Raw genomic sequence first — 27,179 nt, forward strand, 5'->3', positions numbered from 1 at the left:
GCTCACACCTATAAATCCCAGTACTTTGGGAGGCCAAGGTGGACAACTCAAAAGGTCAGGAGTTCGAGACCAACCTGGTCAACATGGGGAAACCCCCATCTCTACTAAAAACAACAAAAACTAGCCGGGCGTGGTGGGGCGCACCTGTAGTCCCAGCTACTCAGGAGGCTGAGGCAGGAGAGTAGCTTGAACCCCAGAGGGGGGATTGCAGTGAGCCAAGATCGTGCCACTGCACTCCAGCCTGGACAATAGACCGAGACTCCCTCTCAAACAAAGAAAGAAAAAACAAAAAGAGATAGATTTAAAGCTGAATCGCCCAGAACTCCTCCTCTCCCTCAAAAAAATTAGGAAAGCCAAACCAAAATTTGTTTAAAATCTACAATAAAACTAGACAAAAAGATGAAAGATATCCTTTGAACCCCAAATATAAGCTGATGTAAACAAGGTATTAACAGCTACAAAACCATCTGATATCAGCATCTGTGTAAGGGGATGTAACAGGAGAAGTCCAGTGTTAACCAGTACTCACGACAAAATGCAATAGGTTAATTTGAGAACACCGAGTGAACTGTAAGAGTTTTTATACAATCTGCATGTTGAGTGCAAAGAATCTCCAGTAAGATGTGAAGGGGCCACGAGCAGTCTAGGCCCTACGACACAGTTAACCAACTATAGCTGCCTTTCCATTTAAAGCCCCACACTAAGGAAGAACTGCTGGGAATAAAATCCAGATTGAACAGGATAGGGATAATAGAGCCAAAGGAAATAGAAGGTTCAGATTAATGGGGGTAAGTGAAGTTTCAGGCAGTCTCACAGTATCTGAGATCATGTCTTTAAACACTTGAAAGAAACAAAATGGAGAGTTCTAGAGCTGTGAAGTGAGAAAACCTGTCTTGACTCGTAAGTCCTTTGTAAAAGTTGAGGAAAACTAATTTCATATAAAAATGAGCAACAATCGAATCCCATGGAAGCCTATTTGAAAATGAAAATAAGGATTAGTGTAGTATCTCCACAGACAGTAGTAAAGCTGTACCAGAAAGACAGTTTATGACGCTAGTGTCAACTAAAATTAATATTTCAAAACAAGTTAAAGAAAAATGATAGAATATGTGGAACAGCAACATCAATAAGTTGATAGAACTCAGAAAATTAGTAGAAATAAAGACACGGTCTTAAAAACTAAATTTAACTAGAAGAGACATCTTTCCTTAAACCAAGAAGGTGAAAAAGAAGAAAAATTTTTAAAGCAAAAATAGACCTTCTCTTTCTACAATTTGATCAGTTTAGTCCTAAAGCCATTAGGTAGAGCAGAGAAAAATGGTTTAATCTACACCTCAGGTCTGGAGAGGTTTCGGAGAGCTCTGGTGGCTCATTGGACTTACCCATGAGGATGGCTTCCATGCAGGGTAGTGCCTTGGTTCAGGAGTGAGAGCCCGAGGGCTGGTGAGGAAAGCACATAGGGAATGCTCAGAGCCCAGTCAGGGAAGTAGATGGTTGTTCAAATTGAGATTGACCAAATTAATATATTAGGTTATTGTTATTCATAATTTTCACTGTTGAGTAGAGTTACAAATATGGAAAGGAAGAAAACTTAAATATGAATCCTGTAATACTGCATTAGAATTGAAGAAATTGGTTTGAAGGGATGGTTTTCCACTGATACAGATGTAAGCACAATTATCTATATCAGTGAGTATGTATCTGTGTGTATGTAATTTTCCCTGGCTCTGCCCACTGAGAGGGCCTGAGCCTAGTGCCACCCCAATAGCAGTGAGCACCTGGCACCCAGATCTTGCCTTGCAAGTATTATTCCCCACTGATATTACTAAGGCTTTTTTGACAAATGGCAGGTTCCCCAGATGTCAGGCAAAGGAAATGCTAGATTGTTCTGTAATATCCTTTGCCAGAAAACAAGACTCAAGGAATATTGGAGACATGTCAAATGGACACAGAATCTAACTTCAAGGGACCCTCACTGGCCAAATCAGGAACAACTTCAGCGTTCATTTCTTGGTAATAATGGCGTATTATAACCCACTGAATAAAGTAGGAAATAATGAGTTTTTACTCATATAAATAAATGAATTAATTGAAAGTTTGATGAGAATGGAGAATTGTACGCAGTTTCAGTAGTTTATTTGCAAAAGGGAAAAGTAACTTTACAGTAGAGAAACCTGACAGACACAACTTTAATCAAGTGATAAAGTTAATAACATTGGTAATGGGACAAATCAAAATGGTGTACCACCTGATACAGGTATGTCGGGTAGAACATAACATCTGTGATATTCCTGCCAAAGTTGGATAACCTCAATCTAATTGTGTGGAAATTTCAGGCAAACCCAAATTGAGAGAGATTCTACAAAATAGTTGACTTGTAATCTCTAACAGTATTAATATCACAAAGTCAAGAAAACACTGAGAAACTGCTGTGACTCAGAGTCTAAAAAGATACAACACCTAAATGCAGCAAATGATTTTGAATTGGATCCTTTTGCTATGAAGAACATTATTGGTGGCTCTTCATAGGGTTCTGAGCATTAAATGGTAGTAAAGTATTAATGTTACTTTGATTTTGATGGTTTTGTAGTTATATAGGAAAATATCTGTAGGAAATACACACTGAAGTATTCATGGGTGATGAGACATCAAGGAGGCAGATTGCTATCAAATGGTTCAGGAAAAACAGTTGGTGATTGCTTTAGTCTTTAAAAAGATATTAGTAAGAAGAAAGAAAGAAAAGAATTGAAAGTGACAGATATAGAAGGTAGGCAAAGAATATTCAACATGCTTGTAATAGGAGTCTTCTAGGAAGAAATCCAAAAACAATGCTAGAAAATGCCCAAGCAAGAAATCTTTTCTAAAATTAAAAAAGTTATTTCAAACTACTTATCAAAATGCCATAATAAAATGATTAGAATTTAAAGGAAAAAAAAATCTGGAATTCCACTTCCCTCCCCCATCAAAAAAAGAAAGAAAATTCTGTTGTTCTTAGTTTATAGAAGACAGTGGAGTGAATATACTCAATAAAGAAAGAAGCTGAATCAAACAGACTTTCACATATAAAGACTGGAATCAAATGTATCAACAAATAATTAGAGTTATAGTGTTCGTATAAACACTTCCTGGGGAGAGAGAACAATCTTCAGACATCCAAAATGATAGGAGGAAGGATACTGACATAAGGACTGGTGTTAGCATTAATGAAGATGATTATAAGGAAGAGGGTGTATAATATGAAAAAGCTATATACTCTGACAATTTTGATAAGGTACAGTTATTACAAAATGAGGGAAGAATTTGCAGATAATATGAAAACAGAATAAGCTTCCTAATTGTTTTAAAGTATTTAACTGGATATAAAAGTATAGTATTTGCAATCAGATCTGGGAAGATTGCTTGTAGGAGGAGACCAAAAGACAAAAGCCAAACCAAAGCTTGCCATTAGAACAGAAGGACAAGTGAGTCTGAATTTTTACACACACATTTAAAAGAACAAACCATATAGTGAGACTGTGCTCCGGTTACTATTGCTTCATAAGATACTGCCCCAAGCTTAATAGATTAAAACAACCTTTTAATAGATTTTGTAGGTTAGGAATTCAGGCAGGATTCTGGCTGGATGGTTCTTGTTTTCCTTCTGGCATCAACTGAGGTCACTTAGTGGGACTTGGGTGGCGAATGAGCCGCTTTGGAGGGCCCAGTTTGGCTTTGCTCCCCTTGTCTTATGCGTTGGTGGTACTGGCTGGAAGTTTGGGCTCGGAGTACCATCATGTGACCTCTGCAGTGTGGTGGTTTTAGAACAGTCTTGTTACGTGGTACCTGGCTTCCACTGAACGAGCATTACAGAAGAACCAGGCAAAAGCTTCATGGCCTCTTCTGATCCGACCTTGAAAGTCACACGGGATTACTTTCACATTTCTTGTCATACAAATGACCCAAAGCACTTGCCCAGATTCCAGGAGAGGGGAATCAGATTCCGCCTCTGGATGGGGAAATGGCAAGGTCACAGTGTACAAGAGCATGGGATGCGGGCATCTTTGGAAAATACAATCTGCTACTGGTTTATTTATGTTAAAAGCTTGAATAAATAAGACAGGATGATAAGAATAGAACTGAGAACAAACAGTTTCTGTCACGTCAAAAGTTAATTCATGAAAACAGACAATTTTCAGGCTTGCTAATAAAGCAGAATTTAACCCTGTGAAGTATATAAGAGTCATACGTACAACAAAGAAGTAAAGGTTAAAAACAAACGACTGCATAAAGCTGTATTTAAAAAAAAAAAAAAAAAAAAAGCATGGATGACATCTTTATATACTGTGCAGTTATCTTCTGGATATACTTACTACTTTTTTTTTTTTTTTTTTGAGACGGAGTCTCGCCCTGTCGCCCAGGCTGGAGTGCAGTGGCCCGATCTCAGCTCACTGCAAGCTCCGCCTCCCGGGTTCACGCCATTCTCTTGCCTCAGCCTCCCGAGTAGCTGGGACTACAGGCGCCCGCCACCTCGCCCGGCTAGTTTTTTGCATTTTTTTTTTAGTAGAGACGGTGTTTCACCGTATTAGCCAGGATGGTCTTGATCTCCTGACCTCGTGATCCGCCCATCTCGGCCTCCCAAAGTGCTGGGATTACAGGCTTGAGCCACTGCGCCCGGCCCTGGATATACTTACTATTAAGTGAAAAAAGCAAAGCAGAGAAATGTGTATTCTACTGTTGAGGAAAGAAGAGAAATGTTGGCTGGGCGCAGTGGGTAATCTCAGCACTTTGGGAGGCCAAGGCAAGCGGATCACGAGGTCAGGAGTTCGAGACCATCCTGGCCGACATGCTGAAACCCCGTCTCTACTAAAAATACAAAAATTAGCTGGGCGTGGTGACGTGTGTCTATAGTCCCAGCTCCTCGGGAGGCTGAGGCAGAAGAATCGCTTGAACCCGGGAGGCAGAGGTTGCAGTGAGCCGAGATCGCGCCACTGCACTGCAACTTGGAGACAGAGCGAGACTCCCTCTGAAAAAGAAAAAAGAGAAATTATGTTTGTGTGTATATGTACACACATATATACAGATATAAAAATATGGAATAAATGTAAATGTATTTGCATGTTTGTGTGTATCTTTATATTGTTTACATGTTTACATATAAGGATCAGGACAGAATAGGATGAGAAAAAGAGATAGAAACTGGACTTTTAAATACCTGTGTTTTATAGATTTGACTGTGGAGTTATTTTACCTACTTATAAAATCAATAGGCCGGGCGCGGTGGCTCAAGCCTGTAATCCCAGCACTTTGGGAGGCCGAGATGGGCGGATCACGAGGTCAGGGGATCAAGACCATCCTTGGCTAACAAGGTGAAACCCCGTCTCTACTAAAAAAAAAAATACAAAAAATTAGCCGGGCGAGGTGGCGGCGCCTGTAGTCCCAGCTACTCGGGAGGCTGAGGCAGGAGAATGGCGTGAACCCGGGAGGCGGAGCTTGCAGTGAGCCAAGATCCAGCCACCGCACTCCAGCCTGGGCGACAGAGCAAGACTCCATCTCAAAAAAAAAAAAACAATGAAAATTTTAAAAGGCAAATTGAAGTTGAAAATAAAGTACAAATGAATCTAAATGTGTGTCCACTTGGCAACAGTAATACTCAGGGAGGAACTATTCCAAGTAATTTTAAAATGGTAATTGGCCAGGTACAGAGGCTCGCACCTGTGATCCCAGAGCTGTGAGAGGCCAGAGCGAGAGGATTGCTTGAGGCCAGGAGTTCAAGAGCAGCCTGGACAGCATAGCAAGATGCCATCTCTACCAAAAATAATTTTTAAAAAGTTAGCCAAGCATGTTGGTGCGCACTATGGTCTCAGCCACTCGGAAGGCTGAGGCAGGATTGCTTGAGCCCAGGAGCTCAAGGCTGCAGTGAACTGTGATTGTACCTCTGCAGTCCAGCCTGGGCAACAGAGCAGGACCCTGTCTCTGAAAATAAAAAAAGAAAACAATAATTCAACCATACATCTCTAGCTATGGCCTAAGGATTAAAAGCTACAGGAAATAGTTAACTGTTTACGGTAATCATATCATGGTAGTAGTGTTGGTGGTGTAATTCACTGTTGTAAATGTCATATTGGATAAAACAAGTAAGTCATTATGCCGGTACTTTTGTTCTGCTGTCTCCACTATCTTGAGAACCAGAATTACTCATATCCAAGAAAGCAGATACAACGCTAAAATAGAAGAGATTGAGTATAAACCCAGTGGTCCTAATTTTTCATTAGAAAAACCAGTATAAACTCATGATATATTTTTATTATCTCCATTCATCAATCTGTGCTTTAGCTGTGTCTACATGTACTAAAGACAACTTGCCATGGATTGATAATTAATTATGATGGATACATTCTATTAAGGCTATTTATGGTTTTTTTTAAGTGTTTTATTATAATTTTGAAAGGATAGTAAAATATTTTGTTAGATATTAATGTGGAACTTTAAATATTTCTAAGCTTTTTGATGAATTATTGCTTCAATTGAGCTTATTATCCATAAAATAAAGTTGATGATGATGGTGAAAGGAAGACTAACTCAACGATAAACGTGCTTACTCTTACTCTGTCATCTTAACCTATACAAACTCCCAGAGAAGTTGTTTGCTGTAAGACAGGCTTGAAACTCAAATTGGAAATGACCTAGTTGTCTGCAATTTGTTTGTTGTAAATAGAGGGGAAAAAAAGATACGTGTTTATAACCATGTAACTGCAGTATTTTTGAAAAAGTGCTTAAACTTTTGTTATTAATAGATTTAGTAGTTTTTAATATGTAGCTTTAAATAGTTCATTTTTAAAATCATATTTTGGTATAAAAATATTTTTAATAAAAATATTCGTGAATGTTACTTCAGATTGCTTTTGTGTCTTTTGAATTTTGACAATTTATAAATTATAACATGAGTTAAAATAAATTTTATCACTTGTTTAAGGCATATTTTTCCCTTTAGTGTTGACCCTGCACAAGTTCCATATTGAAGTATGTAAAATGAACTGATCGTCTCAAGGGGAAAAAGTCAATAATCAAAGCTTCTAGTGTATTAATTATTATAGGTTTCTTCCTTAATATAAAAATTAGAATAAATCCTGATTTTTAAAATTTACACTTAAATTCAACAGTAATAAGATTACTGCTGTCTGCTGCGTGGAAATTGTCATTTAATTGACTAAATGTGGTATAAACTTTAAAAGAGCATGTAGAAAAATTCTAACTCAGCCAATTCTAAATTATGGTACATTTAGGTTATTAATAATTTTTTTTTGAAATTTGTGTGTTGGGCAAAATCTTATGCATATTACTATTTTAGGGTTCTAACCACATTTAATCAGTTATAGGACAGTTTACCTATATAACATGTTATCTTCAAATAACTTATTTTTTGAAAATACATCAATTTATTTCTCTTTTTCTTCCATCAGAATACAGTCGTTTTGAAGCTAAAATACATGATTTACGGGAGCAGATGATGAATAGTAGTATTAGTTCAGGGTCAGGTTCTCTTCGAACTAGCCAGAAGCGATCCCTCTATGTCAGGTAAATTTTTTTACTTCTAATTATGGCAACTCTTAGTTAGTTATGAATGTAAATTGTTTTGTATTTTTCACTATAACTTATTTAGTTTTACCATAAGAAAATATATTGCAAATCAGTGTTGTTTTTTATTATTGATTCTCTGACAGTGTGTCTTTCAAGAATTGGAATATTGTTGAATTAATACTTTTTTTAATGAAAGTTATGTTATCCTTGAGTAATAATGATATGATAAAGGAAAAAATTCTGTGGACCAGAAATTGTTTTCAGATTGATGTGTTAGTAGTGGCCACAAGGTTGATAATATCATATCTAACACTTAGATTTAACCTATATCCTTTTCTAATATATTTTCCGTTCAAGTAACATTTAATTACCTTGGCAATTTCCATAGTAGCAAAGGAAGCATATGTAAATTATAATTTAAAATGTGAATAGCCTCAGTAAATAATACATATTCGGAAAATTTCTACATGCATTTTTTTTAAACACTTGGGAGAAGGCAAATATGTTATTTTCCTATAATATAAAGGTTAAATGGCAACATAGGTCTAATAAATAGGTGATATTAGTATATAAACTGGGGTTTTTTTTTTTCATTTCGTTGGCTTATAAGACTTAAAACAGAAATCCAAATTTATTTGTATTCTGTATACTTCTGGTAGAACTTTAACTGATGACTTTATTATACGTTATTGTAACATTAGCACTGTAAGTAATTGAACCATTCTTTATAAACGATCATCTCAGTCCTCCTGATTCTGTTGGGGGACCCATTCCTAATATGTTTCATTTATCCTTCTGATGAGAGAGAAATGTTACATATGTAAACCTGTATCCTATACACATGTATATCTATACACACAAACAGGTACTCTGTGCTTGTTTACGTATGATATGACTTACTGTCTTCACATAATCTTACTCTGATACATCATGAAAGGAAACTTTTCTCACTTTCTTCTTTCTATTCGTTTTGTCTTTTGCTGTAAGTTCTTTGCTACTTATAACCCTACCAATGATGTGGGAATCTTAAATCATCAGATTTTTTTCTCCCTTTGCCAATTCTAACAATACTCATTAAACTCTTGTGTTCCAAATTTATTAAAAGTATATTATATATACAGATACATCGAAAATAGAACATGGATTTTTCTACTCTCTTTTTTACATTTTCTTTTTCTTTTTTTTGCTTATCTACATTTCCTAATTTTAGTATAATTAATAGGTGTTGCCTTTTGTTTGTACTTGATTAAATATTTACAAAGGCATAAAAATCACGACATAATAGGTTGTATTTATTTTCGGTACATTTAGTGAGTCATCTTCACTTTTTATTATTTTTAGAGAAGTAATGCTCTCTTTTCTTTCTTTCTTTTTTAAGACAGGGTCTCACTTTGTCACCCAGGCTGGAGTGCAGTGGCACAATCTCAGCTCACTGTAGCCTCAACCTCCTGGGTTCAAGCGATCCTCCTGCCTCAGCCCCCCAAGTAGCTGGGACTGTAGGCACGTGCCACCATACCCAGCTAATTTTTGTGTTTTTAGTAGAGATAGGATTTCACCATGTTGGCCAGGCTGGTCTCGAACTCCTGAACTCAAGGGCCTCACCCACCTTGGCCTCCCAAAGTGCTGGGATTACAGGCATGAGCCACTGTACCCAGCTTCTGTTTTTTAAAATCATATATTATCAAAAGACTTACAATGAAAAATAACTGTCACTTGCACCAACCCCTAGTTTCATTCTCCAGGAACAAGCATCCTCCATTTTCCTAGCAAACTTCCTTCATCTCCTTACTTCTAAATACGAAACCTTCACCTCTATATTTCTAAATAACATACATATACTGCTATCTTCTATTTTACCAGTTTTGTACGTTAGTCTTAAAACCATGGTAGATGAGAACTTTTCTCCGTAGTACCAAACCACTCATTCAGTCTCATCACCATCACCCAAACATAGCTATCTCTGTTAATAAAACTAATAGCATTTAGAGTCATGTGACTATGTAATAGCTGTCATGACTCAGTCAAGTGGAACCCTATGAGCTGCCTCCTTTCTTCTGCACCCCTTCATTTTTCCTGGGCTTAATAATTGTCTTGCATTTTATTTGATCAATTTTTCATATACTTATTACTAACTGTTTTTCTGTATCTTCCAGTAACCACTGTAGAGCTTTTCACATTACGAAAACATAGTCACACATACGGTCTGATAGTTCAGGTTTTTCCCATCTTTATGCTCCAGTCTAGACTAATTCCTCTGTAAACTTGCTGTATAGCTCTCAGCTGGGACTTCCCTTTGCCATTATTCTGTTCCCTTTGACTGTCTACGATGTCACGTTTCCTAGATGCCACGTTTTCTTCTTTCTGAATTAATCTTCCTAGAGCACATCCTCCAGTAAATTCCTGCGAAAAGATGTGTGGGAGGTACCTTTTGAGTCTTAGCATGTCCGAAATGACCTTATCTTGCCTTCTTCCCAATAGAGAATTTGGAATGTTGGGGGAGGGAATGATACCCTGTTTTATTTTCCAGGAGCTCACTCATCTTCCATTTCTTTCGTGAACATAATCTCATGTGTCTGAGATTTTCTTCTGCTTTTTGTATTCTTTGCTTTCTCTGTATTCCTTTTTTCTAGCCTATTTTCTTGGGGTTTTTTTCTGTAGTGTTTTATATAAGGCATTCTTTAAATAGCCAGTGTTCCTTTCATTGTTTTCCATTCTTATGAATAGAGAAATGAAGATAATGGATTTAACTAGAAGACAATGGGGTAAAGGGAGGAATAAATTGGCTCTTACATTTCCTCTGCTGTCCCACGTCATTCTGTTCTTTGGTATAATTAAATATCTCTAGAGAAGAATCCCTGTCTCCTGCCAATAGTATAAACCAAGTTGCTAGAATTTCATTTTCATCCATTTCAGTCCAGCCATCTTCCCCTTCTCCACCAAGTTTCAGAGTATATAGCTCCTCAAATTCAGTTTCTCTGGAGACTCAACCTCTAGTCTTCTGTGGGTTTGGGGAAAAGGAACTTTGGTGGGGGTGGTGTAAGTGCTACATACAGTGTTTCTACCTTCTGTTTTTAGTACAGTAACTTATCCCTGCCTACCTTGGTACTACTGTACACTTCTAATTTTTTTTCTTTTTTTTTTTTTTTTTTTTTTGAGACGGAGTCTTGCTCTGTCACCCAGGCTGGAGTGCAGTGGCCGGATCTCAGCTCACTGCAAGCTCCTCCTCTCGGGTTCACGCCATTCTCCTGCCTCAGCCTCCCGAGTAGCTGGGACTACAGGCACCCGCCACTTCGCCCGGCTAGTTTTTTGTATTTTTTAGTAGAGACGGGGTTTCACCGTGTTAGCCAGGATGGTCTCGATCTCCTGACCTCGTGATCCGCCCGTCTCAGCCTCCCAAAGTGCTGGGATTACAGGCTTGAGCCACCGCGCCCGGCCTACACTTCTAATTTATGACCATCTCCAGTATTCTTGTGGAATAAAACTTGTGTCTATAACCCTGTCTGCTGACACTCCATTTATAGCTTCTTTCATTCTGCTAAATTTAATTAGCATCATCCAAAAATGTGTTAAAATCTCTCTTCCCCTGTTTTCTTCTCTCTCTTGTATTTTTCTTATTTTATTGTCATTTTAATGAGTCAGGATGGAGAAGAAATAGACGCAGTGTGCTATAGTTAATCAGAAGCCTTGTGGTTCTTTTTGAGATGGGGTCTTGCTCTGTTGGCCAAGCTTGTCTTGGACTCCTGGGCTTAAGGGATCCTCACACCTTAGCGTCACAAGTTGCTGGGACTGCAGGCACACACCACCACACCTGAGTCTTGTGGGGTTTTTTAGTCAATGTATTTTTAATTTGAAAAGCCAAAAAAAAAAAAAAAAAAAAACAGGCTACAAAAAACTACCTACAGTAACCTCTTTATAAAGCTCTGAAACAAGCAAAACATACATTATATTGTTTAGTCACTCACGTGTTATATGATCAAACCAACCAAAAAAGAGTGAGTCAAAGAAACAAACATATGAAGAATGATAGTTAAATCTAATAGTGGGGAACTCTTGCTCCAGGGGAATCAGGACAGAGGGAATATGTGCAGGTGAATGTGAATTACTGATGAAGGTTTCGTGTGTAGTCTTAGGTTGGATAGTAGGTGAACAGATGTTCATTGCACTCTTATGATTAATAACTCACATGTATTCCATGGGCTTCTTTTTTTATGAGTCAAATATATTAAAAGAGAATGTTAAACTGCTAACATAAGTAGAGATTGTGGGTGATTTCTTTTCCTTTGTTGTTCAATAATACAGTTAGATTTTGTGATTCAAAAGGTGAATTTTTATAATAATGTAGGAAGTTAATATTTTCCTTTTCTGAATGTCTTGACATTTGTATTACCTCTTAAGGCACTTTATTTTCTATTTTATATTATGCTTATTTGTCCCCTCATCTTTTCTGTGTTTGAAAGTGGGTTTAAGTGAGCCTTCCTACTTAGGATTCCCCCAGCTTCCCTAACACCTTTAGCCCCACGAAAAGACTTGAAAGAACTCATTTGAAAAACCGTTAACTTCTAGTTTATTTATTTAGCTGTCAAGTAATTCCACCCCTCTTGAGTTTTACTTGAAGAGATAGGTTCTTAAATGTTGGATAGTGTGAAAAAGATTATGATTTTCATCCTAATTTCCAGTTGCCAAATTAGAACAAAAGAATGAATAAACTATGTTATAAATGTAATTGCTGTGATCCTTTCTTTCTTACACTCTTGAGAGAGCTTATTTGGACTTAAGAATTTGATTTATCTAAATATTGTACATAATCAAGTGGTAGGACACAATATTTTCTTTTTATCAAATTTTAAAATATTCTTAACTTTGCAATTACCGTATTAAATTATTACTTTTTCCAAAGTATTTGGCAGCTGATGAAGTCATCTGTAATTAATGTTCATATTGTTACTGACTCTGAAAACCCTATCAACTCTAGTATTGTGAACAAATGGAAGAAGTAATTAACTGGCAGAATAATCACTATGTTGATCTAGTCTTACAGTCCACAACTAATAAATCTAATTTATCAGGGAATTTGTTTTCCTACATGTATCTAATGAAAGTAAAGAGAAGAATGTATCTTAATAATTTTTGTTTATTAATTTCAAACTCTCTGGATTGGTCTTTATTTTAGAATTCAATATAGCTTGCCATTGGATTACAAGCCAAGAGCGTGTTTAGAATTTTTCTTGTGATATTGAAAGACACAGATAATACAATACAGTATTTTCATAACAAGTTGATTTTACTATTTCTTTTTTGTCTCATCTTATATGTAGTGCAGAATTGAACTGGGTGTTATTTGGCCTACTATGATATATTTAATTATCCAAATTAAATATACTTTCAGAACCCCATGAAAAGTTGATTAATATCATTATAACAAGTAATTATGGACTTTTTTTCTTCTGACTCTAGAGCCCTTTTTGATTATGACAAGACTAAAGACAGTGGCCTTCCCAGTCAGGGATTGAACTTCAAATTTGGAGATATCCTCCATGTTATTAATGCTTCTGATGATGAATGGTGGCAAGCCAGGCAGGTTACACCAGACGGTGAGAGTGATGAGGTTGGAGTGATTCCCAGTAAACGCAGGTATGTCTGTTTCTTACCACTTGAATGTGGGGCAACATAAATAATTGATGTTCTTTTAAATTTCTTTTAATTTTTGACAACATGGATGGTCCTGGAGTGCATTGTGCTCATTGAAAAAAGCCAGACACAGAAAGACAAAAATTGTATGATCACATTTTTATGTGAAATCTAAAGTAGTTGAAGTCATCCAGAGAAGAATGGTGGTTACCAGGGATTAGGAGGATGGGGAAGTGAGGAGATACAAAGTTTCCATGATACAAGATGAGTGAGTTCTGGACCTCTGATATATAAGCATGGCGACTATGGGTAATAGTACTGTACTTGAAATTTGGCCGGGTGCGGTGGCTCAAGCCTGAAATCCCAGCACTTTGGGAGGCCGAGACGGGCGGATCACGAGGTCAGGAGATCGAGACCATCCTGGTTAACACGGTGAAACCCCGTCTCTACTAAAACATACAAAAAAAAAAACTAGCCGGGCGCGGTGGCGGGTGCCTGTAGTCCCAGCTACTCGGGAGGCTGAGGCAGGAGAATGGCGTGAACCCGGGAGGCGGAGCTTGCAGTGAGCTGAGATCCGGCCACTGCACTCCAGCCTGGGCGACAGAGCGAGACTCCGTCTCAAAAAATTAAAAAAAAAAAAAAAGAAAAGAAAAGAAATTTGCTAAGAGGGTCAGTCCTAAGTGTTCTCACCACCCAAAAAAAAGGTAACCAGGTGAGGTAATGGATGTGTTAATTAGGTTGACTGTAGTGATTATTTCACAGTGTTTGTGTGTGTGTGTGTGTGTGTATACACACATAAAATCATTAAGTTGTGCAACTTAAATATATACAATTAGGCCGGGTGCCGTGGCTCATGCCTGTAATCCCAGCACTTTGGGAGGCTGAGGCAGGTAGATCACTTGAGGTCAGGAGTCAAGATGAGCCTCACCAACGTGGTAAAACCCTGTCTCTACTAAAAATACAAAAATTACCTGAGCATGGAGGCGCATGCCTGTAGTCCCAGCTACTCAGGAGGCTTAGGCAGGAGAAGTGCTTGAACTCGAGAGGCCAAGGTTGCAGTGACCTGAGATTGTACCACTGTACTCCAGCCTGGGAGACAGAGCGAGACTCTGTCTAAAAATGTGTGTGTGTGTGTATATATATACACACACACAATTAAAAATAATCACCAGAACAACTGAAAAAATAAATTTCTTTTACTAAAATGATTTTATGCTGTTTTTTATATTATGTTTCACAGCCATTTAATTTTATTCAAATGGATTTGTAACCATTGACATAACTAGAAAATATGGGCCAAGCACAATGGCTCACACCTGTAATCCCAACACTTTGGGAGGCCAAAGTGAGCAGATCACAAGATCAGGAGTTCAAGATGAGCTTGGCCAAGAGACCAGCCTGGCCAATATGGTGAAACCCTATCTCTACTAAAAATACAAAAATTAGCTTGGTGTGGTGGCAGGCGCCTGTAGTCCCAGCTACTTGGGAGGCTGAGGCAGGAGAATTGCTTGAACCCAGGAGGCAGAGGTTGCAGTGAGCCAAAATCGCACCATTGCAATCCAGCCTGGGCAACAGAGCAAGACTCCGACTCAAAAAAAAAAAAAAAGCAAGTGATGCTTGCTGCCAAGTAGAAATTTATCTAAAGCTACTAGTTGCTGAAAACAAAATTAAGTATATATTAAGTCAATGTGCCATTTAGCTATACCAGTGAAGAGAAAACTGAAAGTGTCGTGGTTGATGTAGATAGCTAAGAGGACCTAAATTTTGTGGTTTTGGTGTCATGAATTTCTTCCTTCATGCCAAAATTTTTGGAAATATCTGGTAATATGCTTCACTTTTCTTTTTCCTTGCTTAAATTACGTGCATTGGTGCAGTACACTGGTCTTTTCTCTTTGCTTTTAATGATTATATATAGGTAAGTAGGTAGATTGAGTGATTTTGTTAAGAGATAGGGTCTTGCTCTGTCACCCAGGCTGAGTGCAGTGATGTGATCATAGCTCACTGAACCTCAGACTCCTGGGCTCAAGCTGTCGCCCACCTCAGCTAGTAGCTGGGACTACAGGCGCAGATCACTGCACTCAGCTTAGCTTTTTGTTTTTGTTTTTGTTTTTTTGTGGAGATGGGTTCTAGCTCTGTTGCCCAGGCAAATGTTAAACTCCTGGCCTCAAGCGATTTTCTCACCCTAGCCTCCCACAGCTTTGGGATGACAGGTGTGAGCCACTGCACCCAGCGCAATTGATTCGTTTTAGTGACTCATGGGTGCATACTCAGCATATAGCAAAAGTAGTTAAGTACAGGCCCTTTTTGCAAAGGATGGTCCCAGCTTAGAGGACCCCTTTTAAGGCCTATGATGTGCTGTTGAATGTCTCTACTTTTGTGGGGAGGGTATTAAAATGTCATTTCAGAACTCCCCCAAGATAGCTTATTTATGAGATCTGCTTAATTCAAATCATTGTCTAGAGGTTTGGTTTTTTTTTTTTTTTTTTTTTTTTGAGACGGAGTCTCGCTCTGTCGCCCAGGCTGGAGTGCAGTGGCCGGATCTCAGCTCACTGCAAGCTCCGCCTCCCAGGTTTACACCATTCTCCTGCCTCAGCCTCCCGAGTAGCTGGGACTACAGGCGCCCGCTACCTCGCCCGGCTAGTTTTTTGGATTTTTTAGTAGAGACGGGGTTTCACTGTGTTAGCCAGGATGGTCTCAATCTCCTGACCTCGTGATCCGCCCGTCTCAGCCTCCCAAAGTGCTGGGATTACAGGCTTGAGCCACCGCACCCAGCCTAGAAGTTCTTTAGGAGCTTTTTAAAGTAGTAAGATAGCCAGCAAAAATAGTTAGAGATAATAAAGAAATGTTTGTTATAACTAGTTAATTCATTTTAAGTCAAGATTATGCTGTAATAAACTTACTCTTTTCTTATTAATTAGTCAGATTTATACCTATTTTGTAACTATTTCTAGACCTTATTAAATATTAATTTACCTGTTTGTAGAAGTTTAAAAGTAGTAGTATTAAATTATAATCAAGATTTATAATTATGATTTTGGGGCTTATAACTGCTGTGGCTATATCCATATATTTAGCATGATCCAACTATTTGGCTAGATCTTACAGTTGATGGCAAATCCTCTTTTAGCAGTGCAGCAATCAGCATAACTTTTTTCCAGAAATAGAACATAGTCTGCTTTAAATTGGGAAATGCTTCCTCTATGCCTTGTTGAGTCAGTAGAAATCTTACATCTTAAATATCAAGGTCAGAGATCCTAAAAATTGTCTTAGTTCTTGGAGTCTCATACCTTGCAAAGGCTTTCTGTGCCTGCACCCAATAATAAACACTGTTGGCTTCATTGGAGAGACTTTTGTTTTCATTTTGTACAAAAATTCTGTGAGACTGTGTTTTAAAGCAAGAAATAATGTAAGAAAGATGTCTTGAGACCTCTGCCAATTTCCAAATTCATGAGTAGCATTGCAGAATATAATCTTACTCCCGTGAAATACAGTAAGAAACCACAACTAATTATGCCATTTGGTTCTTGAATGTATTCAAAACTTACCTTTTCTTAAATAGAACTGTGTCTTTCTTAGACCTCTTCTAAAATAACATAGGAATTGTAATTCCTACAATTCTTGGCTTTCTTTCAGGAATAATATTTACAAATATAGACAATTTAAGTTGCTGAGCTGTGTACTAAAGAAGATAATGATTAGAAAATAAAGTTGAGTTGTAAATGCTCACCCGCTAAATGCTAGTTTTGTGGTGCTGTTAATAAGTACTTAGGCAAGATTATAAATTATTCAGGTCATGTAGCCTCAGAATTGTTCTTGAATAGTAAAAATCATGAGCTTTAATTTTTTTTGTTTGTGGTGGGGACGGAGTCTTGCTGTGTCGCCCAGGCTAGAGTGCAGTGGCGCGCGATCTTGGCTCACTGCAACCTCCACTTCCTGGATTCAACTGATCCTCCTGCCTCAGCCTCCCAAGTAGCTGGGATTACAGACACGCACCACAGTGCCTGGCTAATTTTTGTATTTTTAGTAGAGACAGGGTTTCACCATGTTGGCCAGGCTGGTCTTGAACTCCTCACCTTGTGATCTGCCTGCCTCAGCCTCCCAAAGTGCTGCGATTGCAGGCATGAGCCACCACTCCTGGACTTAAATTTACAACTTAAATTCATGAATGCTAAGGTCCTGCTGTACCCATAGTAAAACTAAATAGAGAGATAATAAGGAAAAAATAAAATACATTTATTCATAGGCTTGTTTTGGTAGGCTTTTCTGTTATACACTAACATAATTGCTGTGTTGAAATTGGAAAATTTATGAAAGCTTAATTTACATGAAATTGTATAAGATTTACATTAGTGTTACAATCTACATAAAAATTTGTCTCATTGTAGTTTTATTTGCTTGCTTATTTTCAATAGGTAAAGTTCAGAATTTAAAAGATATGAAAGCTTTATAGGCTCTCTCTCACAACACCCATTTCACCTCCATGGGGTAAAGATTTAACAGTTCTTATGTATCTTTCCAAAAGTACTTTAAAACTCTTACTTTAATAACTGTGACTGGTTATATATTTACATACACACACACACGTATCATTAGAATTAAGCTTAATTTTTAAATATCCCACCTTTTTATTATTAAAAGTTTCAGAGCTATAGAAAAGTGAGTACAAAAAAAGGCAGTATACAATGAACATCCACATATCCTTGTCCCACTGTCACCAATTTTTAACGTTTTGCCACATTTGCTTTCTCTTTCTCAAGCTTAATTTTTAGCATATGTGCTTCATGCTAAGCTAATACTTAAAAATAAACAAAACTTGGAAAATTGTTAAACTCAGAAATGGTGCCACATACTTTCATATAATTTTGTAACTGAGTGTATGTATAAAAGTATACATGTCTGTACTGTGTATTGATACTCCTACACCTATGTACTGTGTATTGATAGGTCATAGCATCAGGTTTTGTTTCATAATAAAATGAGCCCTTTGTTTCATTTTTCAGCAATTCTAATTTGAGAGTGCAAACCTAGATGGCTCCTAAAGGTTTTACAATATAAAAATGCCCATTTTAAAGATATCAATTCTGGTTATTTCTTTCTTTTTTTTTTTTTTTTTTTTTTGAGACGGAGTCTTGCTCTGTTGCCCAGGCTGGAGTGCAGTGGCGCAATCTCGGCTCACTGCAAGCTCCGCCTCCCGGGTTCACGCCATTCTCCTGCCTCAGCCTCCCGAGTAGCTGGGACTACAGGCGCCCGCCGCTGCGCCCGGCTAATTTTTTCTATTTTTAGTAGAGACGGGGTTTCACCATGGTCTCGATCTCCTGACCTTGTGATCCGCCCGCCTCGGCCTCCCCAAGTGCTGGGATTACAGGCGTGAGCCACCGCGCCCGGCCAATTCTGGTTATTTCTAGTAAGACCCCTAGATGTGTTTGTTTTACTTAAAAAAAATAACATTCTGTACTTTGACAGAGTTGAGAAGAAAGAACGAGCCCGATTAAAAACAGTGAAATTCAATTCTAAAACGAGAGATAAAGGGGTGAGTATTTGAAATCTCTACATTTTCATAATTCCTGTTTGAGCTACATTGTTAAAATAAAAAGGATTTTGCTATAGTAATCAATCATGATCAGTTCTTGCCACGGTGCTTTACAATAGTAGATACTTAAGTAAGCATTTGTTAAATTAAAGCAACCATTTCACAGACCCTTCCAAATTATCAAAACTATCATTCAGTATATTATTAACGACATACTTTTGGTCAAGCTTATTTTTATAAATGAAATGTATTTGACCTTCTTTCAACTTCCAATTAGAAATTTGCGGCCGGGCGCGGTGGCTCAAGCCTGTAATCCCAGCACTTTGGGAGGCCGAGACGGGCGGATCACAAGGTCAGGAGATCGAGACCATCCTGGCTAACACGGTGAAACCCCATCTCTACTAAAAAAATACAAAAAACTAGCCGGGCGAGGTGGCGGGCGCCTGTAGTCCCAGCTACTCTGGAGGCTGAGGCAGGAGAACGGCATAAACCTGGGAGGCAAAGTTTGCAGTGAGCTGAGATCACACCACTGCACTCCAGCCTGGGCGACAGAGCGAGACTCCGTCTCAAAAAAAAAAAAAAAAAAAAAGAAATTTGTGTTACTAGGCCGGGCATGGTGGCTCATGCCTGTAATCCCAGCACTTTGGGAGGCCAAGTCAGGCAGATCACCTGAGGTTAGGAGTTCGAGACCAACCTGGCCAACATGGCAAAGCCAAAAATACAAAAATTAGCGGGGCGTGGTGGCGGGCATCTGTAATCCCAGCTACTCTGGAGGCTGAGTCACAAGAATCACTTGAACCCGGGAGGCAGAGCTTGCATTGAGCCAAGATCGCACCACTGCGCTCTAGCCTGGGCGACAGAGTGAGACTCTGTCTCAAAAAAGAAAAGAAATTTGTGTTACTAGTGTTAATCATGGCAGATAATTTAATAATGACCCTGCTAAGAAAATAGGCATTTCAGAAATGCTAAGTCATAATCTTAAGTTTACAAGTTGTTGCAAGCAAATTTTTGGAAATTTTTTTGTTCTTTCCCCACATTATTCCTGCTTTAATTTCTTAAGAGAATCTGTGTTTTAAATGTTGGAATCAATATGAAATTTTATTTGGCAGAAACAAAGTGCTAGTCATGAGGAGAAGTTTGTAGATGATCAAGAAAATATCCATTAGCCAGGCTTGGTGGCATATGCCTATAGTCCCAGCTATTTGGGAGGCTGAGGCAAGATAATTGCTTGAGCACCAGAGGTCAAAGCTGCAGTGAGCCATAATTGCGCCTCTGCACTCCAGCCTGGGCAGCAGAGGGAGATCCTGTCAAAAGAAAAAAAAAATATATCGAGGCTAGGCATGGCGGCTTACTCCTGTAACCCAGCAATTTAGGAGTCCAGGGTGGGAGGATCACTTGAGCCCAGGAGTTCAGTACCAGCCTGGGCAACATAGCGAGACCCAATCTCTGAAAAAAAAAATGTAAAAAATTAGCCAGGCGTGAAGGCTTGTACCTGTAGTCCCAGCTGCCCCCGTGGCTGAAGTGGAAGGATTGCTTAAGCCCAGGACGTCCAGGCTGTAGTGAGCCATGATCATGCCACTGCTCTCCAGCCTGGGTGACACAGTGAGACCCTGTCTCAAAAAAAAAAAAAGGAAAGAAATATATCACTTCTTTCATAATATATTTTAGAAGTGTATTTATTTTTCCTTCACTTTAAGTCCTGCTTGCATCTAAATATTTGGGCTGTCAATAGATGAGAAAGATGGTACAGGCTTCATCCCATATTGTGGATGTAATTGTTAATAATCCTGAACTCACTGCAGTGGAATATTCCAGCAGTAAGCCTGGAGACCAAACTGAATACATGTTATGTAAATACCATTTATAGCAATGTTTTATGTTTGGGGTTTTTTTTTTAATACTAGACAAAATTTTTTAATAAAAATTTTGATAATATTTGAAATGAATGTGGAATGTTAACTTAGCAAATAAATTTACTCTGAACATCTCTGGTATCACTAAGCACTCAGACTTAAAGCTTTAAAATTTAAAAGATGAGAAATATCTTTGGTTCAAGAAGTTAAATCTGAGAAAATTGTATGTTACATTCAGTTTTTTAGAAATGGTAAATTCCTTTAAAATTTACTTGTAGCTTTCAGAAAAATACTAAATTATATAGTGTGACCTGAAGTAATATTAAAATAGAAATTTGTATTAGAGGAAAAATCCCAGGTAAATGCTCAGGATTTGAAAAATGTGAATTTTTTTGCGCTTGTTTTATGTATATCTTTAAAAATGATTTAGTACAATATACCATCAATAAATTGAAAAAGGTTGCATGTTGTAACTTTTCTTTCATACTGTAAGAAGTTAACTGAATTAACGACGTGTTTAAATCTTAGTCTTGTTTGTTGACTGTAACCAACTTTATACAGAGTCACTGTGTTCTAACACAGCACCAAAACTATGCATGATACTGAGTGGGGTAAAAATACGCTTGCCATTGATCAGAACTGCATTTCTTTCTATAATACCATTTCCTCCTCCTCCTCCTCCTCCTCCTCCTCCTTTCCTTACATAGTTCTAGTGATTATGGACTTTATTTTTACTACAGACTTACAACATTTTAGTTTCTCACTAACATGTCTAACATTCATTTGGCTATTTTGAAATACTACATGTGGAAATTATGTATGTAGATATTTAATATATGTATCATGAATTTATGATATTTTATCAATTCTTATATTACACTGTCTCTCTTACAATATAGCGTTAATGGCAGTAAGTATTAAATGTAGTACTTTTGATTGAAAATACAGAGAAACTGGAGGTAGCAAGTCTTCAATTTTGTGTTTTCCCTACACATTTTTGTCTTGGTTGCTTGTGCTATTTTTTTCACTTTTAATAAGTTCTTCACCAGGAGGATATTAAATGTGATACAATTAATACATTTCTTAACTAACAAGCATTTCTCTCTGTCCTATATTATGATATCTTTATGATATCTCATTTTGGCTAACTGCAAAGATAATAAGAATCAGACATTTTAAACTTCATGTTTCTTTTGGTTGTTTGCTGTGAAACTGACTCTGACCACTATAGATGCAGTAAGAGGGATGAATACACTTTTATAAAAAACACATCAGTTGTATCAGATATAAAAATTATTGCTAAATTCAAAACCATTGAGTCTTATGAACGAAAAGATTTAGTTTTTCCCTAAATTAGATTACCATAATTTTTTCTGCTAAAACACTTTCTCCTCTTTCTCCTTTCTAAAATTTGGATTTGAACAAAGATTTTTATTCAAATAATGCTACTTGACAGTTTATAAAATAGTTACAAGCCCAGATTTCCCCACAATACTTTTTCTGTTGATTGAATTTTTAACTTCTACTTAGAGGTCTTTTTTATCTAGTTCCTCAGAGCCTTCAAACTTTAAGATTGATTTCAAGACAGTCTGCTTGGCTAATGAACTGTGAACTTATTAATCCTGAATTAATTATATGAAAAGGTAAAAATAAAAGTTTAACCTTGTTTTTATAAAGATCTTTATCAGAATAAGTCTTCTCAAGTCATAGAATTTGAGCTAAAAGTCACTTTAATCCACTTCACTTTTTTTTTTTTTTTTTTTTTTAATTTAAAGAAAAGTTCTCACTCTGTCACCCAGGTTGGAATGCAATGGTGTGATCATAGCTCATTGTAGCCTCAAACTCCTGGGTTCAAGCGATCCTCCTGCCTCAGTCTTCTGAGTAGCTGAGACTACAGTCGCACACCCCCACTCCCAGCTAATTTTTTTGTTGTTGTTGAGATGGGATTTCGCCATGTTGCCTAGGCTGGTTTTGAACTCCTGGCCTCAAGCAATCCTCCTGCCTTGGCCTACCAAAGTGCTGGGATTACAGATGTGAGCCACCGCACCTGGCTACTTCACCCTAATCACCTGGCATCGCATGCGTAAAATAAGGACATGCTAAAAACACGCTGTTCATGTCAATACGCTTCAAAATAATGAAAAATGCAGCATCTTAAAATGTGTATAAACTCATAAAGATCAGAACAAAAAAATTCTATTCTTTATATTTTTCTCTTCCCCCTCCAAAAACTAATAATTCTTAGTGTCACTGGTAGGTAAACCTGTTTCCTTCCAAACGTGAATGCCTATGACAGAGAAATAACAAACGAAGCCATTTCTCTTTGATAGCCTCATCATTTTTGTGCCACATACTCTTAAATATATGAATGTACAAATGGGATATTCAAGGAAAAACTTATTTCCAACATGTGTGCAAGAAGAGACATCAGATCAACTGCTCAACTCCCACATTACAATTACATATAAACTGTTAGAATCTTAATTGCCTTGTGGCTTTGGTGGACACCAGACTTTTTATTCCCTGTGAAGGACATGGTGCCAATGATTGGATGTGGTTCTATGTTATTTATGTATACTTTTTTAAATAAGTAGAGTAGAACTTAAGAATAAAGAAGTCAGTACTGATAGCATTCACATTGGTCAGGAGACTTCTGACTTCTTGCTTGGCTAGAGATGGCATTGATAAATCTCTTGCTGGACTCTGTGTGCTTGATGGGCCTTTTAGTTTTCTTCCCATTTTCTGGCTCATAAGCATTTAGTTACCTTTTATCCTCTTCCAAAAAAAAAAAAAATTTTGTTTGTTTTTAAATATTCAGCATTAGCAACTTTCTCATAATCATTTTGGTTTACTTTTTAAACAATGACTTTTCTGTTAGCTCATCATAGCCAAAAAAAAGAGATAAAGGAATAACTATGGTCAGGCCAAAATAAAACGAAGATTACTTCCTAATGAATAAAACGTAATTGAGCAGCAAAGTAGCATTAAATATCTTTTGCTGTAGAGCACATAATACTTGGAAATTTTTCTGGAAAAATGTAGATGAGTATAAACAAATGTTAGCTTCGTTTGTACTGTAGTAGTAACTGATTTGCCTTTTTTTGTCAAGTAGCATTTTTATTTTTAGGTATAAATGAACTACGCTCTTTGAAATTCTTAAGTATTTTCAGTTGCAAAATGTTAGAATTTATTCAAAAGTAGAAATTCACTTTACATGAGATTAAAGTAAAAATCATATACAAACTGCACACTGTGGTCATAGGAGTCAGCTTCCACAGAGCTGCTAGGCTGGGCCTTTGTACACACAGACAGTAGACATCCCTTTGTTTTGCCCCTCCTTCTCTTCTTCAGCAGTCATTCAATGACAAGCGTAAAAAGAACCTCTTTTCCCGAAAATTCCCCTTCTACAAGAACAAGGACCAGAGTGAGCAGGAAACAAGTGATGCTGACCGTAAGTATGTGGATCCAGTGGTCAACTGAAAATAAAATGGAGAGGGACCTACTGCCCTGCAGTTGGTTGTTACCATGGAGACAGTTTCAAGAGCTGCAGCAGGTTGCTAATTGTCTTCAAGGGCAACTTAACAGATATAAATTAATTTGTATGCCTATCTTAACTTTTTCTGGTACCTTAGGAATTCTTAATTTAAAGCAAACATTATTTTCCAGTTATATGTTTATAATTTGAACATATAAATATGTATAAATCAATGCAATTATTTGAAGGAAAGATTTTTATGAAAAACACTTCACATTCATACATTCAAAGAATATTTTAGAGGTGGAACATGAATACATGAGAAGCTACCTGTTGATTTCTAGGTATAACATTGTGAGTCTTTGATACTGGATTCTCTGGAATCATTCCATTTTATCCTATTTCTTCATTATATGTAGACCATCTGGATTTTACTTTTAAAATAGCAAGAAATGGTCTAAAATTTTGCTTCTCGCCCTGAATCAGCCTTCCTGCTAGAACTTTCATTCTTTTGGTAGATTACAGTTAGCAGCTAGCTCATTTCAAAGTTCTAGAAATCTGTAAAAATGCTCTGTAAGATAGATGTACCTGTAATGGTCTTGGAACTGTCTCCTACTGTAGCACCAATTTCATGCATTACTGACAACTATTTTCTTTGATTATCTTTTTATTGCTTGCTCTCTGGGGACTACCCTCTACAGGAGATCCCTGACGACATGGGATCAAAAGGCCTGAGTAAGTGATCAAAATACTCCCAAGTTATTTTTTAACCTCCATCTACAGACCTACCTTATTCAGATACGTTTGGAGATTCGTGGTAGTGCCTTTCTGGCATAAGGAGGTGTATGATTTAGATTGCTTTTAGAATTTGCATGTTTATCACATGCTTGGGACTTTTATTTCTATAATACATAATTTTTGTTTTTATTTTTGTTTTTCACATGTCATTTGAAAAATGCTCATAACTATATTTTCCTTTTTGTAATTTTTATGACAGTTACTTTTGCTAGGAACTTTTAAAATATAAAAATTTTTAAGATTTTGTTAAGTGTACCCTCATTATTAGAATGTAGAAATATGCTTCCTTGGAGTTTTATGTTCCCCCTTTTTTTCTGTTAAAATAATCTAAAATTATTTTGATTATGTGTTAGAAAAGCATTGCTATAATATAAAAACATAAAACACAATAGAATACTATGCAAGTAGCAGTTTATTGAGGGGATAAGTTGTGTATCTCTTTTTTTTTTTTTTTTGAGAAAGTTGTAAGTTACCACCAGAGTATAAGAACTATTTTGTTTTTCCTTTAGCTAAGATGTTGCCTTTGTTTTTGGTTTTTGTTGCTGCTGTTCTTGTTTAATTTTCTAGCTAGTTCCTTAATCTTCATGTAAAGCTTCACACAGGTTCTAGTATGTAGAAGTCATTCAATAAATGTTGGAATGAATGAATGAAGCAAGAAGCCATTTTAGCAAATAAAATTTTTAATTTGCGCGTGTTTTCAAATTGCTTAACTATGAAAATTTACCAAACATTACTGAGTAACTTGAGGTTACAGTGACTCATAGAAGTAATCTTTTAATCTCATGTTTTCTAAATGGTTCTTTCTGTTTAGATTATTAAACATTTTGAAACTTCTTTGTTAACTCATTGATCATTAAGCATATAGCCAATATCTTCTAACTTTCTAAGACCTACATTAATAAGCATTAAATTTTACATGAGGCATTTTTCTGATTTATGCTAAGTTTATACTGGAATTTTAATCTAAACTGTAGGTACTTTTATTTCAACCGTAGTGATTTAAGTTTGTATTAGATTGAGGACAGTGTGTTTATGTACAACTCTTTCTGTTAGACACACTTTGTTATTTCTGCAGGTGCCTTTATAGGATTTAGTAAGGACCACAGATTTCCTATCAGTAGTGGCACGCATTGTTTAATCTCTTATGTTTGGGGAAAATTATCAATGAAAACCTCTAAAACTGGAAGATACTACCACAGTTTATGTATGCAATAGAATTTATTTTGAGATTGATAACATACTTTAGAGGTGGTATGGATCAACAAATGGACCCATAGATTTTTCTTATCTGTTAAGTGAACAGAGACATAGGAAACTCTTAGAAAAAGAAACTAAATGAAGAATTTGGTTCCCATATTGATGTTACAATACATGATAATTATACCTTGACCCTATATCTCTGGTTCTAATTGAAGATTGGGACTTTGAAAGAGAAATAATATGAAAAATAGTAACTGATTATCAGACAACATTATTCAGAAAAATATTTTATTTTCTGGAGAGTGACCTAAGATCCCTTGAATAATAGATTTCTGTGCTTCATCTCACAGAAATTAAAAGAATTTATTCACCTGGTAACTTGATCATCAGATCAAGATTTTATTCAGAAAATGTAGGAGAAGACAGAAAAATATCAGTAAAATTCTAAAACTGGATATGATGGAGGTTATCACATAAAATAGATGACATAAGGCAGTTGACAAGGTGCCCATGATTATATAGTAGTAAATACTGGGAAGAAGGATGTGTTCAAGGACATTACGTGAGGCCTCAGTTGCTTATATTCTAAAGTTAAGAATATAGGGCATAAACTAAGCAAAATCTTGAGAGACTTTAATATAAGAAAATAAATGCAACTTAATATAGGTAGTCATCAGGCCTTACTGGAACAAAACTCAAAGAACCCCAAGCAGAGGTTAGGTTACTCCAGGGAACCCCACCTATTGAAGAGACACAGAATAACACTAGAATATCAAGAAAAAAATGTATATCTGCTGTAAATTCATACAACCTGTGAAAAATGGGATATTTAATTGAAGAGCAGAGAAACAGAAGTGATACCATAGAATGCTTTGCATAGACATGAATTCATTTGTTCTTTATTCTGAGGAGAAGAAGAGAGTCAGGTAAATTATTTATTTGCCCTGTTGACAGTAGCAAAAACAGAGAAATTGTTTTATCAAACCTAATTTTGCTAAACAGAACTAATGAGAGTGCGATGGAAGTTTGGGAGAATGCAGCTAAATCATCATTTGTGAAAAGCTAGAAATAAAAGCCTGTGCAGCTTTTATGCTTTAAAGGAGGTAATTTTGAAAAAGCTCAGGGGACTAAAACTAGG

At 36.9% G+C, this 27,179-nt stretch overlaps 1 protein-coding gene across 39 annotated transcripts in view; it reads left to right on the forward strand.

Annotated features, from left to right (window-relative positions):
* DLG1 (discs large MAGUK scaffold protein 1) overlaps positions 1–27,179 on the forward strand; it is a 279,291-nt gene that overhangs the window by 221,616 nt on the left and 30,496 nt on the right. For 18 of the 39 annotated variants that reach the window (XM_031663915.1, XM_031663919.1, XM_021935047.2 and 15 more), the window contains 4 exons: positions 7,440–7,554; positions 13,012–13,188; positions 18,649–18,715; positions 23,920–24,019. In XM_031663915.1, coding sequence (XP_031519775.1) covers positions 7,440–7,554; positions 13,012–13,188; positions 18,649–18,715; positions 23,920–24,019 — 459 coding nt within the window. Of the gene's footprint in view, positions 1–7,439; positions 7,555–13,011; positions 13,189–18,648; positions 18,716–23,919; positions 24,020–24,744; positions 24,779–27,179 lie in introns of all 39 variants that reach the window. The other 21 variants (XM_031663922.1, XM_009202009.4, XM_031663912.1 and 18 more) reach the window with 2 other exon arrangements.

This window comes from Papio anubis, chromosome 2 (assembly GCF_008728515.1).
Source record: "Papio anubis isolate 15944 chromosome 2, Panubis1.0, whole genome shotgun sequence".
NCBI lineage: Eukaryota > Metazoa > Chordata > Mammalia > Primates > Cercopithecidae > Papio > Papio anubis.